Source organism: Rissa tridactyla, chromosome 4 (genome assembly GCF_028500815.1).
Source record: "Rissa tridactyla isolate bRisTri1 chromosome 4, bRisTri1.patW.cur.20221130, whole genome shotgun sequence".
NCBI classification, from domain to species: domain Eukaryota; kingdom Metazoa; phylum Chordata; class Aves; order Charadriiformes; family Laridae; genus Rissa; species Rissa tridactyla.
This window is the reverse complement of record NC_071469.1, coordinates 2,295,161-2,307,714: the sequence shown is the minus strand read 5'-3', so window position 1 is coordinate 2,307,714 and position 12,554 is coordinate 2,295,161. Positions and strand designations below refer to the sequence as shown.

Sequence of the window (12,554 nt, the reverse complement as noted above, 5' to 3'; positions counted from 1 at the left end):
CGCAGGTCGTCGTGGGAAGGTTTAATTAAGGGGCTGCTCGTTACACCCTGTGTTTCAGGTAGAATTTGCCCCAGTAACGTCCCTTCAGCCGCAGGTCGTAGGGGCTGAGGTACTTGCGCATCCCCAGCATGTTGGCGGTGACGACGCGCTCGAAGGTCCAGGGGTTTTGGTTGTTGAGCTTCTTCTCCTCCTCCTCCTGCCGCATCTGCTGGAGGCCGTCGCGGCTGATGGGGATGGCGGGGAAGGGCAGTTTCCTGGCCACCTGGGTGAGGAAGGGTTTCACCTCCCCAAACTCGCAGCGCCCGCCCACCTCCACCACCAGGCGCCCGCTCTTCACCGCCGTCACGTAGTGGTCGATGGGGCCCTTGCCGCCCCCCATGCGGTGGCCCAGGCTCTTCCGCGTCACCGGTTTGTAGGGGGCCGGCACGCGCCAGATGGCGAACATGGTTTTGGGGTCCATGCTGCGGCCGATGGTCAGGCGGATCATCTCGAAGTGGCCCCAGTGGAGGTACCCGCCCCCCATAGCCTGTGGGGAGAAGGATGGGGCACCTCAAGGACCGAGCACTGGCAGGGTGAGGAAGACAGAGGTTCCTCTGCCCTGTCCTGTCCCCCCTCGCAACCTTCACACGCTTTTTTTTTGGCGGGGGAGCAGCCTCACTGAGGAAGTCTCAAAGCCACATTTCCAATTCAACCACCAAGTCGTGTGGTGCGGTCGACACGCTGGAGGGAAGGGATGGCATCCAGAGGGACCTGGGCAGGCTTCAGAGGTGGGACCGTGCCAACCTCATGGAGTTCAACCAGGCCAAGTGCAAGGGTTGGGGCAACCCCACGCACAAATCCAGGCTGGGTGGAGAACGGATGGAGAGGCGAAGAGGAAGACTCTCCCTGAGGAGAAAGACTTGGGGGTGTTGGTGGATGAGAAGCTCAAGAGCTGGCAACGTCCGATGGTAGCCCAGAACCCCCCACGCCCTGGGCTGCACCAAAGGAAGTGTGGGCAGCAGGGCGAGGCGGGGGGATTCTGCCCCTCTGCTCCGCTCTGGGAGACCCCCCTGCAGTGCTGCCTCCAGCGCTGGGGCACCAACAGCAGAAGGACACGGAGCTGTTGGAGCGGGGCCAGAGGAGGCCCCGGAGATGCTGGGAGGGCTGGAGCCCCTCTGCTGGGAGGACAGGCTGAGAGAGCTGGGGGGGTTCAGCCTGGAGAAGAGAAGGCTCCGGGGAGACCTTCCAGCCCCTTCCAGGCCCTCGAGGGGCTCCAGGAAAGCTGGGGAGGGACTCTGGATCAGGGAGGGGAGCCGTGGGACGACGGGGAAGGGTTTTCCACTGAAAGAGGGGAGATTGAGATGAGATATTGGGAAGAAATTCTTTGGTGTGAGGGGGGTGAGGCCCTGGCCCAGATTGCCCAGAGAAGCTGTGGCTGCCCCATCCCTGGAGGGGTTCAAGGCCAGGTTGGACGGGACTTGGAGCAACCTGGGCTGGTGGGAGGTGTCCCTGCCCAGGGCAGGGGGTGGCACTGGGTGGGCTTTAAGGTTCCTTATAACCCAAACTACTCTGCGATTCTATAATTACATTCCGTATCCCCAAACTGGGGAAACTGGGGCCCTTGTTGATGAAAGTAGCCCAGTCAATCCAGCTTTTCGGAGCCAGTTGGGCACCAGTCCCCTCCAGTGGCTGGTTTCTTTGGAGTTCTCACCGCCCACGGGACGGCTCAGGGCCAGACACGGGTCTCCAGCCTGGACGGTGCCCACTCTTGCACCCACCCCACCTCCTGCCCAGGCTGTCCCTGGCCCCTTCAGGCTTCCCCCTTGCCACCCCCCAGCTCCGGCTGGGGGCGGGGAGCAGGGCCCTGTCCCTCTCACCAGGATCCCGTACTGTCCCTGGGTGAATTCGGTGGCCTCGTGGGACGGGCCGCGGATGTCACGCAGCTGCCGGGGCTCCCGTTTGACCTTGGGCACCGCCGGCACCTTCTCCATGAACTTCAGCTTCGTCCTCTCCGGAAAGGTGATACCTGCCAGGGGACAGGCGTGGGAGGGTCACCGTCCCCAGGACGCCCCTGTGCAGGGGGGCACAGCCTGCCTTGGTTCGGGGGGTGCCCCTGCTATCCCCGGGGGGGGCTTCCCCCCCTCTTTCATCCCCCTTACCACTGTAGTCCGGGGGCAGCACAAACTTCTTGAGACCCGCCCGGGGGACGGTGACGCCACCTGCACCTGGGGGAGAGAGTGGGGGGCTCAGAGTGGGGCCGGGAGCACCGGGAGGGGGGCCTGGGGCCAGCCCCCGTATCCCGTGGTCCCCGTTTTCCGGACCCCAGTCCCCTGCGGACCCCACCACCTCCTTCACCCGGACCCCAACATACCCTCATAGAACCACAACATTCCCCCCTCCGGACCCCGACATCTCCTCACGGACCCCGACATCCACTCAGGGACCCCGACAGCCCCCTCCAGACCCCAAGATCTCCTCACGGAACCCCAACGTCCCCCTCCGGACCCCGACATACCCTCATGGAGTCCCAACATCCCCCCACAGACCTCCAACATCCCCCCCGGACCCCAACATCCCCTCACGGACCCCAACATCTCCTCACGAAAGCCCAAGGTCGTCCCCCCACCCCCGGACCCCAACATCCCCCGCGGACCCCGACACCTCACGGACCCCAACATCCCCCCCCGGACCCCAACATCCCCCCACGGCCACCACAGCCAACCCGGGACTCCCAGAGCCCAACGCCTCCCCGTTAATGCGGGAGGGGGCCCGGGCATCCCAATGCCGGATCCCACCCCCTCCCCGGTTCGTCCCCCACCGCGACCCAGGCGCCCGGACACGCTCCCCCCCGTCCGCCCCGAAGCCCCCCATGGCGTTCAGCGTCCCCGGGAACCCCTCGGAGCGCTGCCCGGGCTGCCCTGACCTCCTCCAGGCGGCAGCGACCGCGGGAACCGCCATCGCCACATCTCCGGGCCGCGCCGCCGCCCGCCCGGAAGTGCCCGTAGGGCGCCGCCATTCGGTCCGACCGCGGAGCCGTCCGGCGGGGGACGCTTCCGGTGAGGCCGGTCCGTCCCGCCGGCGCACCCCCGGAAACGCGGAGAGGAACATTAGTTCCGGGTGGAAACCCCCCGGGTGTCCTTCCACGATGTCGCCCCCGGTGTCCCCACCCCGGTGCCGGGCAGGGTCCCCACCCCGCCTCGGTGTCCCGTCGAAGCTCCCGTGGCCGCTTGAGGGTCATTGAATCGCTTTGGGTGGAAGAGAGCAGCCGTCTCAGACACTGTCCCAGTTTGAGCCGCACAGGCCTGATTTCGCTTCTAATATCTGGGAAAACCGCGTTTTTTGAAGACTCTGGTGTCTGAATTGGCACTGGGGGGGTGAAACGAATAAGAACCTGGGAGGATCCGATGGGTGATGTTGGGGCGGGGGAAAAGGGATGAAACCCCTAATTCTTCCCGAGTGAAGAAGGAAGGTGCGATGTGTCCCGTTCTGGGGGGGCGGGTCTGGAAAGGAGACGGTCTTGGCTGACCCCCGGAATGGAAAGCCTGGACCCGGCGGGAGGCCGCGGCCTGAAAACCCCGCGGGGAACCTTGGCGTGGCGTTCCCCGCTGGCCTCGGGAGCCAGCCCCTGCCTGCAGGTCGCCGTAAACCGCAGAGAAAAGCGGCAAATTCGACAAGAGCTTCGCTCCCCCCCAGCCCCCCCCGGCCCCCTGCGAGGCAGCAGCGCCTTTTGAAGACGAGCTCCGAGAAGGAGCAGCCCCGGCAAAGGGGCTGCTCGGCCGCCAACGCGTCCGCGCTGCGTGGGGAACGTGGATTCGTAGAAGGTCATCGGAGGGGAAGCGCTCCAGGACGCGTCCCTCGGTGGGGCGGCTGCCCTGGGACAGCCCCCACGGGCTGCGGGGCCGCGTTTCTTCCCCCCTGTCTAGGTTTGAGCCACACGGGATTAATTGCTTTTCTAATGCTGGGGAAAACTGCACTTTTAGAAGACTCTGGTGTCTGAATTGGTGGAAATATTCGCTTTACAGCCAGCTCTGGTGTGGGGGATTCAAGGTCTCAGCGTTTTCGAGCTCGCCAGGTGCGGGGATGAGGAGGAGCGAGACCCGGGCGCTTGCCCCAAGCTGCCAACAGGGTTATTTCAGACCAGGAATGTCACATTCGATATAAATGAGACAGTTTTCTAAGGAGTTCTCTCTCTCTCTCTCTCTCTCTCTCTTTCTCTCTCTTTCTCCCTCCCTCCCTTGCTGGCTGCCATCCTGAGCACTCCTCGCCCCGGTGCCGGAGCCCTGAGCCCTTCCCTTCCTCCCGCAGCCGCAGCGCTCGCAGGGTCCCACATTGGCTGTCCCTGCGGGGATGCACGGCTTCCGCTGATGGAACGGGCTGAGTATAATCCTTGTGCATTTTATATCGGTATCGGCATCAATATTGCTTCTTTAGTCTTATTAATGGTAATTATTTAGGTCTTATTGTACTAAATCTGTTTATATTTCAACCCTTGGGTTTCCTTGTTGTTTCCCGATTCCCCTTCCCGGGTGGGGCGGGCTCATTTGGGTGAGAGAATAAATATCTAAACGACGACAAATTGTGACGGCTTCCTCAAACCGTAAGAGACACGCGCACACGCACGCGGGGCTGTGCTGATACCGGCTCTTCATTGCCTTCAGAGTGGCTCCGGCGAGGCCGCGCGTCCCTCGGTGCCTTCAGTAGGTGCTGAAGACGGCCTGGATGTGCTCCCCGTCCACCGGTACGTAAGTGCCGACCCCTGCGATGGTGGGACGGGGGTAAGACCGGGGCTCCTTGACCTCCCTGCTCCCTGCATCGTGTCCCCCCCCCTCCCCTCCCCAACTCCGTGCTGCCCACCTTCCTGCAGGGCGTCCTCCCCGCTGAGGAACTGCCAGTAGGTCCTGTCCTCCGGGTTGGCGGCCAGCCCGTGGATGGAGACCACCATGGGACCCCAGGACGTCTGCTCCGTCTGGAAGCTGCCGGGGAGACGCGGGGGCTCCGGGATCGGTGGGGGGAAATGCCATGGGTCTCGCCCCTCCACCCCCCCACCCCCCCGCCGCCCTCTCCGCGGTTCTCACCTAAAGACGTCGGGTTCCTTCTTCTCAGCTGCCTGCAGCACCTGGAGCAGCGTGGAGCCGGCCGGCACCCGCACGGAGATGGATTTGTGGAAGTGCTTGCCCTGCAGCGTGTTGATGATGGAGTAGTGCACCTGGATGTGGGCTGTTGGGAGGGGAGAGGGGCCGAGTGGGCACCCAAAATAACGCCACGGGGCACAGGGCGTGAGCGTCCTCCCTGCAGGGTCTTGGGTGCTCCATCTGCGAGCTTCCGTACCTTTCTGAACCCCGATTGGAACCAGCTTTAGGGACTGTAGGCTTGGGGACATCCCGCTGCTGGCCGTGCATTCCAGGCTAGCCGCCTCCAGGTAGGATTTGCCCACGAGGGCCGGCAGGACCTGAGCGATGGCCATGGGCTGGCGGTAGTCGTGGCCGTACACCACGGAGAAAGCTTGGGCGCAATCCCACTCCCGCGGGGCGTAAAACATTGCCGTGGAGCCCAGCGCCTGCGGAGGAGGAGGGAAGCGACGTGAGCGACCCCGGGAGCGGGACCGGGGCGGCCGCGGCGCCGCAGCGCACCCCCGCCACCCCCACCCCGGTACCTGCAGGGCCAGCCCCATGCTGTAGATGTTCCCCATCATGCCATCCCTCTTCTCCTGCTCGTCCAGGAAGCCGTTGGTCACCACCGACACCGCTTCCCAGAGCAGGTGCTGTAAATCTTGCCGCTCCGTCCGGTGGTAGGTGCACGCCAGCGCCAGCGCCGCCACGGCACGGGTGTCTGCGACATCCCGGTGTCACCGCCAAGCCCCCGGCGAGCGGGGCTTTGCCAGCGGAGGGGACACGGCGGGGCCGCAGGGGTCCCTTACCCACGGAGAGGTGGCTGGCGGGGCTCAGCGCTTCCTTGGCCAAGGCCGTGGCCGCGTCTTCGTAGCCGCTCACCCCTCCCAGGCACAAGCCCAGGGTGTCCAGGCTCACGCTGTACAGGGTGGTCTTGGGGACGCCGGTCGCCTCTGCAAAGCGAAGGGTGGCCAGATGATGGTGGCCCCGGGGAGGCCGGGAGGAGGGACGTTACGCACCCCCAGCACCCCCCACCCCCGCGTCCCTCCGTGCCATCCCGCCGTACCCAGGCGGTCCATCTCCTCCTTGGTTTTCTTCTGCAGGACGTGGAACAGGTCGACGGTCTGCCCCAGGGCGCGGGTGTGATGGGGGTCCTGGCAGGAGGAGAGGAGGGCGAGCACGTACAGAGCCACCTGGCCCGACGTCATGTCTGCGGGGACAAGAAAGCAGCCGGGATGTGCTGGGGGGGGGGGGGACGGACACGCCACCTGGCACCCCCGAGAGCCGGCGGGGATGGGGTCTACCAGGACCGGGTGCCACGGTGGCCCCCGCGCCCTTCCTCACCCTTCTGGGCTCTCTTCACGGCCTCCTCCTTTATCTCCTGGAGCAGCCACTTGCGGGTGCCATCGCCGGTGGCCCCCGCCAGGTTCATGGCCAGCAGGACGCTGGGGTTCGGCGGCTCGTCCCTGTCGACGGAGTCCTCCAGGCGCTCGAGCAGCTCGGAGACCAGTTTGTCGGGGCCAACTGGAAGGGGAAGAGAAGAGGGGGGGGGTAGGTGGCCGGCCACCCTGCTGGCACTCGCAACAGGAGGTCACCATGGACCCCACGTCCCCTCCATGAAGCCCACCCCCCTCCCCGTCCTCGATGCGGTCTCTGCGGTGTCCCCGCCGTGGGGCTGACACTCACCACAGCTGTGGGTGGCCGCGCCGCCCACCAGGGCCAGCAGGACCCCGATGCCCAAAGCCGCGCCGAGCATCTCGTTGTCCTCGGGGCAAGCAGATCCGCTGAGGCTAGCGGAGACCCGGCGGGGACTCGTCTCTCCGGGCGTCCTCTCTCGGCTTTTAGCTGCTCTCGGCGTCCTTCTGCCGTCACCTGCCCTTCCACCGCCGTCCTGGCACTTGCCAAGCGTCGCCGGCTTATCTGTGTGCCCAAGGGTGTCAAACAGAGCCGGAGGGGGACGGCTGCGGGGTCAGTGATTTTCCATTCGAGGCCAGTGACACGGTGAGGGACCCGTCGTACGTCCGGGAGTTCACGGGGCCGGATGGGATCCATCCCCGGGCAGGGAAGGAGCTGGCGGGTGTCACAGCAGGACAACCCCTCCCGGGGCGCCTGGGGAGGTCTCCGCTGGCTGGAAGCTCACCAGCCGTATCCAAACTTCTGAGAAAGGCTTGTACTTCCCAAGAAACCTTTTTAGTTTAACCTAAGCGCCGGGAAAAATTATGGAGAAGGTTATCCCGGGTGCCGTTGACACGCTTTTAAAGGACGATGCCACCACCGGGCACGGTCCGCCCGGGTCGATGAAGGGAAAATCCCGTCCAAGTGATTTGATGTCTTGCTGCGATAAGGCCGCCCACCTGGCGGATGACGGGAAGGCGGTGGGTGTTGTTTTTCTTGGATTTTTAGGAAGGCTTTTGGATCCTGTCCCTCCCAGCATCCTTCCGGACGAGGCGAACCCTGCAGCGGGACGGGCCCCTGGCCAGTTTGCTGGTGGTAAACTGGGAGGCGCTGGTGACTCTCTCGAGGGACGAGAGCCCGGCGGAGGGATCTGGCTGGATGGGCGCTTCAGCCGATCGTCAACGGCAGGGAATTTAAGAAGGATAAACGCCGGATTCTGCCCCCAGGAGGGAGCGCGCTGGTGGCGACCTTCCTTCCTGGTGTGGGTGACCACGTAGTGGCCACGGTTACGCAGCAGCTCTGGCACCAGCGCTGGGGCAGCCGTGGGGCGAGCAGGACACGGGGGCTCGGGGGTGGCTCTGGGTCCCCCAACTGGGTCATCTTCTGCCCCAGGGGGCTGCCCGTGGGCTACAGGGGTGTCAGGGGCCACCAAGGAGGAGAGGGTCTGGCCAGTGCCCGTCACCGTGTCCCCGCTGTTGCCCCGTCCCCTGCCTGCTGGCCCAAGCCCGGTGGCAACCGGGCAGGCTGGGGGGCCCTGTGTCCCCTCACCCCAGCACATCCCGAGGGATGGGGGTCAGCACCCCTCTGTGCCTCAGTTTCCCCAGAGGCTCTGCTGTGGGAAGGTGCCCCAAGGACACGCTCGTCACCCTCCTTTTGGGGCCATGAGGGCAGCACATGGGCCGGAGAGTGACCCCCACCTTCTCCATCCCCCCCCCAGGCAGGGACAGGGATGGGGCCGGGACAGGGACCAGGACAAAGGGAAGGAGCAGGGACAGGGAGAGGGACAGGGCGGGGGACAGGGACCTTTGCTTTGCCCCCCCAGGAGGAGGAGAGCTCTGGGGAGATGGGTCCCAGGTGGGTGCGAGGGGCTGGGGGTGGGTCTGCCGGGACCACCCGGCCTCCCATTGGGAGCCCTGCGGCCCCCCCCACCTTGGCCCAGGTGTAAAAGCCATCAGTGGGGGCTGCCCCTCCTCCTCCTCCTCCTATCACCACGATGAAGGCTCTCAGGAGAAGGTGGTTTGTGCTCTTCTTCCTCGCAGCCACAGCCTGGGCACGGGACGCCCTGGGTAAGGGGTGGTTTTGGGGGGGGGGGGGGGGTTTCTACGGGGTTTGGGTGCCCTCCCTGGGGAGGGGGAGCGGGCAGTGCCCCCCGGGGTGGGCACGGGTGACGCCTGGCTGCCGGTGGAGGGGGACCACGGTCTCCTCCCCACCCCCAGGTAGGGCAGGTCTGTGGGTCAGGCTGCCTCAAGCACCAGATTTGGGGCTGCGAGGCCGGATCCAGAGCCCCGGGGCTGGGGGGGGGGGGGGGGCGGGGTGGGGTTTGGGGGGGGTGTCAGGTCCTGCGTCTCTTCAGGGGGACCCTTCTGGAGCATCACGGTCACCTCGGTGCCCTGGGAGTGACAGCACAGAGTGGCTCAGCCCTCCAGGGCCACCTCCTTCCTTGTAAATGCTAAAATGGGGGGGGGGGGAACGGGACATCTGAGCCAGAGTCTTGCTCCCCTGGGAGCTGGCAGCATGGGGGGTCCCCAATGTGCTGGCTCAGCCCCCCCCCCACTTTCTTCTCCTCGCCCTGCCCCAGTCTCGGTGACATGTGGCCACGCGTGGCTTGCGGTGGCGGTGCCGGCTGGCCTCCTGGGGAGCCGCGTGGCTGCCGGGGAGCTGACGCTGGGGTCCGGCTGCGGGGTGACCGTCGCCGACGGGGACGGGTACCGGCTGGAACACCCCCTCGGGGGCTGCGGGACCACCCTGGAGGTGAGGGGCTGTGGCGGCGTGGTCCTCCTGGGGGCGGGATGGGAGGGGGTGACACCATGTCCCCCCAGGCGAGGGACGGCGTGGGACATGCCGAAGCCCCCGTGGTGGGGGAAGGAACCACATCGGGGACGGGTGCGGCGGGTCCTCCACGGCCACCCATCTCCCCGGGTTGTCACCGCACCCACGCGTCGGGTGAGCTCCAAGGCTGGACCCCCCACCCCGGGGTCCTGCCGTGTCCCCATGGCAGCACCCACGGGGACAACCTCCCCTTGTGCGTGGGGGTGGGCGCAGGGCTGTTACCGACCACCTGAAACCTGGCTCTCGCCGTGCACCGAGGCGCTTTCTGGTCCCCCGGGGGGCCGGGGACAGGGAGGGGACGCCCGCTCTGAGCCGGGTGACACCTCCAGCCCCGCGTCCCTCCCTTCGCTCCCCCAGCTCCTCCGGGACAGCATCCGCTACAGCAACGTCCTCCATTATCGCCCCTCGGCCGGGGGCCCCGTGGCTCGCGCCAGACCCTTCTCCCTCCCCGTGGACTGTTACTACCCCAGGTAAGCGGGGACCCCCCCCTGCCCCGTGCCCGAGACCCCTGGCCGTGCCCCGCGATGGGACCCCTCGGTCCCCGGGGGTGTCTCACCTGACCGGAGGATGCTCTGCGGCGCAGGACGGGCAGCGTTTCCTCCATGGCCATCCAGCCCACCTGGGTCCCCTTTAGCTTCACCGTCGCCCACCGGAGACGCTTGCGCTTCGCCCTGGATGCGTACGACAGTGAGTGTGTGGGGGGGGACGGGACGGGACACCCCAGATTCTCTCATTCCAGTGGGGACCCCCCCTGCCTGGCCATGGCCCCCCGGGGTGACGCTGGGGGACAGCCGCGGGCCGTGTCCCTTCCAGGTTCCTGGTCCTCCCGCCTGCTCCAGCCCAGCTATTCCCTGGGGGAGCTGATCAACATCCAGGCGTCGGTGAGCGCGGACCCCCCCCTGCCCCTCAGGCTCTTCGTGGACCGGTGCGTGGCCACCCCCAGCACAGCGGCGGCCGCCGGGCTGAGACACGAGGTCATCGCTGACAACGGGTGAGCGGCCGGCTGGTGGCCGCCGTCCCCCAATTGCCGCTCTCCCGCCTCGCCGGGACCCTGCCAGTGGTGGCAGAGCCCCACCCCCGGCGGGGGGGGGGGGGGGACACGGGACGACAGTGACCATCTCGCCCCATCTCCCACCCCGGCAGGTGCCTCCTGGATGGGCAACTGGGTCGTTCCCGCTTCCTCCCCCGGCGCGGAGACGGTTTCCTCCGCTTCCAGCTGGACACCTTCCTCTTCCCCAACGCCTCCGGCAGCCAGGTGGGCGCCAGCGGGGTCCAGGGGGGTACGGGGTGACACCCACCCACCAGTGCAGGGCTGGGGGGTGAACAGCGGGGGGGGCGGCTCAGGAGGATGCTTGTCCCCGCAGATCGACCTCCGCTGTCACCTCAAGGCTGTGGCAGAGGGGGCTGCCAGCACCGCCGGCAAAGCCTGTTCCTACGACCGCCTGGCGGCCGCCTGGTGGTCCCCAAATGGGGACGACTGCTCGTGCTGTGGCTCTCCGGCCGGCTGTGGGGGCCGGCGGCGGCGCCGGCTGGCCGGCGGCGAAGGTAAGAAGACCACCCCCCCCACACACCTTGGTGGCATCCATGAGCCCTACGGGGGCTGCAGTGTCTGATGGCTTCTCCTTGCAGGGCTCCTGGGGGAAGCCAGCGTCCGTCTGGGTCCCCTGGGGCTGCTCTCGGCGCTCCCCACATCGTCCCCGGTCCCCACGGCGCTCCCCACATCGTCCCCGGTCCCCACGGCGCCGAAGCCCAGCACAGCCCCGTCTCGCCGCCCCTCCGTCCCCGTGGTGCGGGGGGAGAAGAGGGACTCGGGTGAGTGCCAGCTGCCCCCCGCAGTGCTGGGGGGGTGGCTGGGGTGACCCCACCGTCCCCCTGACCCCGCTGTCCCCCTCTCCCTGCAGGGCCGGCTCTCCCCGTCCCAGCCGCCATGCTGGCCATGGTGGCCATGTGTTCCGTCCTCGCCGCCGTGGCCATGGCCGGCTGCTACTGCTCGCTGCGGCGTCACCGGCGGCGGGGTGGGGGGGACCGAGGTAGCCCCAGGGGAGCCCTGCGCTGTGGCCATGGCCCCCACCGGCCGTGGCCGGGCCGCCCCCAGGAGCCCCCCTGCTCCCGAGGACCTTGCCGTGGTGTGAGCATCCTTGTTTTAGGAATAAAGCTGTGGCCGAAAGGCTGTGTCGGGGCAGTGTGGGAGGGGGCTGTACCCCCCCACCCCCCCCCCGGCTGCTCGGGGTAGGGTTGGGGGGGGGATGTGATGTGTCCCCAGTGCTGCCAGGACCCTTTGGGGTATGCTGTGGGGTGCTGCCAGACCCCCCCCAGTGCGGGAGGGAGGGCTGCGTCCCCAGTGAGCGTGGCTCCTGAGCTGTGACTCCCTGATTTTGGGGGGGGGGGGGGGGGAGCAGAGTGCTGGTACCCCCTCTGTCTGGCCGTGGGGGGGGGTGGAAAGCATCCCTCTCCGGCACAGGGACAGCAGTGTGGTGACCCAGTGCCACGCTGCCCTGCAGCCACCGTTCCCCTGGGAATGCTCTTGGGGGGGGTAGTTTATGGAGAAGCCGGGGGGGGGGGCGGGCAAAAGCGGAGCTGGGGGGTGGCGTGGGGTTGTAGGGGGGGGGAGGTGTCAGCGTCCCATTTGGGAGCTTGTGGGCTCCTGGCTCTTCTCATGGGGCTGCCATGGGCTGAAGGGGGCTTGCCGCTTGGCCATGGCGGGGGGGGCGAGGGGGGGCATAGGGCTTGGCGGGGGGGGGGGGGTGGGCGTACAGAGGGCTCAGGGGGACCTTGTGCCGCACAGCGAGGGGCTGCTGTGGGTGTCCTCTGCTGGCAGCCGGCTGTGCCATGGCCACTGCAGAGCCACCCCCACCCTCGCCTTATCTCCCCCCCGTGGGGGCAGCGCCAGGTGCAGGATGATGGGGAAGGGGGGGGGGAGGTACCACCTGGTCCTCTTTAATTATTTATTGACTTTGGCTCTTTTTTCTTCCCCCCCCCCCCCTCCCCCCCGGCCTTTCCTACCTGGAGTTCTTGGCTTCCGCTCTTGGCTGGCCGCCCCCAAAGCGTGGGGTGTGAAGCCACCGCAGTGGAGAGCAGCCAGCAGCGTCTTGTGTGGGGGGGGGGGTGTGTTATGGAAGGGGGGGGGATGGAAATAACGATGACAAGACTTAATTTGGGTCCCCTCTGCCCTGTCATCTCCTGCAGGCGGGGAGAAGAGGGACTTCGCCGGGGCAGAGCCGGGCTCAGGGGCAGCCTGGACCC

The 12,554-nt window shown here is 67.0% G+C and overlaps 3 protein-coding genes and 1 long non-coding RNA gene across 4 annotated transcripts; 2 read left to right on the top strand and 2 right to left on the bottom strand.

Annotated features, from left to right (window-relative positions):
- Window positions 1–6: 6 nt before the first annotated feature.
- Window positions 7–2,999, bottom strand: MRPL16 (mitochondrial ribosomal protein L16). The gene is made up of 4 exons (XM_054201286.1): window positions 2,903–2,999; window positions 2,139–2,204; window positions 1,857–2,005; window positions 7–526 (listed from the first exon to the last, which is right to left on the bottom strand). The coding sequence occupies exons 1-4, from the start codon at window positions 2,943–2,945 to the stop codon at window positions 41–43; spliced, it is 744 nt and encodes a 247-aa protein (XP_054057261.1). The 5' UTR covers window positions 2,946–2,999; the 3' UTR covers window positions 7–40.
- Window positions 3,000–3,735: 736 nt separating this feature from the next.
- Window positions 3,736–4,956, top strand: LOC128909604 (uncharacterized). The gene is made up of 3 exons (XR_008466429.1): window positions 3,736–4,421; window positions 4,640–4,717; window positions 4,844–4,956. It is a non-coding gene; the product is annotated as an uncharacterized LOC128909604 (long non-coding RNA).
- CBLIF (cobalamin binding intrinsic factor) lies at window positions 4,605–6,880 on the bottom strand. Its single transcript, XM_054201500.1, has 9 exons — window positions 6,774–6,880; window positions 6,432–6,611; window positions 6,154–6,297; window positions 5,897–6,040; window positions 5,633–5,808; window positions 5,308–5,536; window positions 5,055–5,196; window positions 4,834–4,952; window positions 4,605–4,735 (listed from the first exon to the last, which is right to left on the bottom strand). The coding sequence occupies exons 1-9, from the start codon at window positions 6,841–6,843 to the stop codon at window positions 4,674–4,676; spliced, it is 1,266 nt and encodes a 421-aa protein (XP_054057475.1). The 5' UTR covers window positions 6,844–6,880; the 3' UTR covers window positions 4,605–4,673.
- Window positions 6,881–7,379: 499 nt separating this feature from the next.
- LOC128908144 (zona pellucida sperm-binding protein 3-like) lies at window positions 7,380–11,656 on the top strand. Its single transcript, XM_054197738.1, has 10 exons — window positions 7,380–8,548; window positions 9,061–9,233; window positions 9,669–9,781; window positions 9,895–9,998; window positions 10,125–10,302; window positions 10,455–10,566; window positions 10,676–10,856; window positions 10,941–11,123; window positions 11,213–11,437; window positions 11,628–11,656. Exons 1-10 carry the CDS (start codon window positions 8,476–8,478, stop codon window positions 11,654–11,656), a joined length of 1,371 nt encoding a protein of 456 aa, XP_054053713.1. The 5' UTR covers window positions 7,380–8,475.
- The last annotated feature ends 898 nt before the right edge of the window (window positions 11,657–12,554 follow it).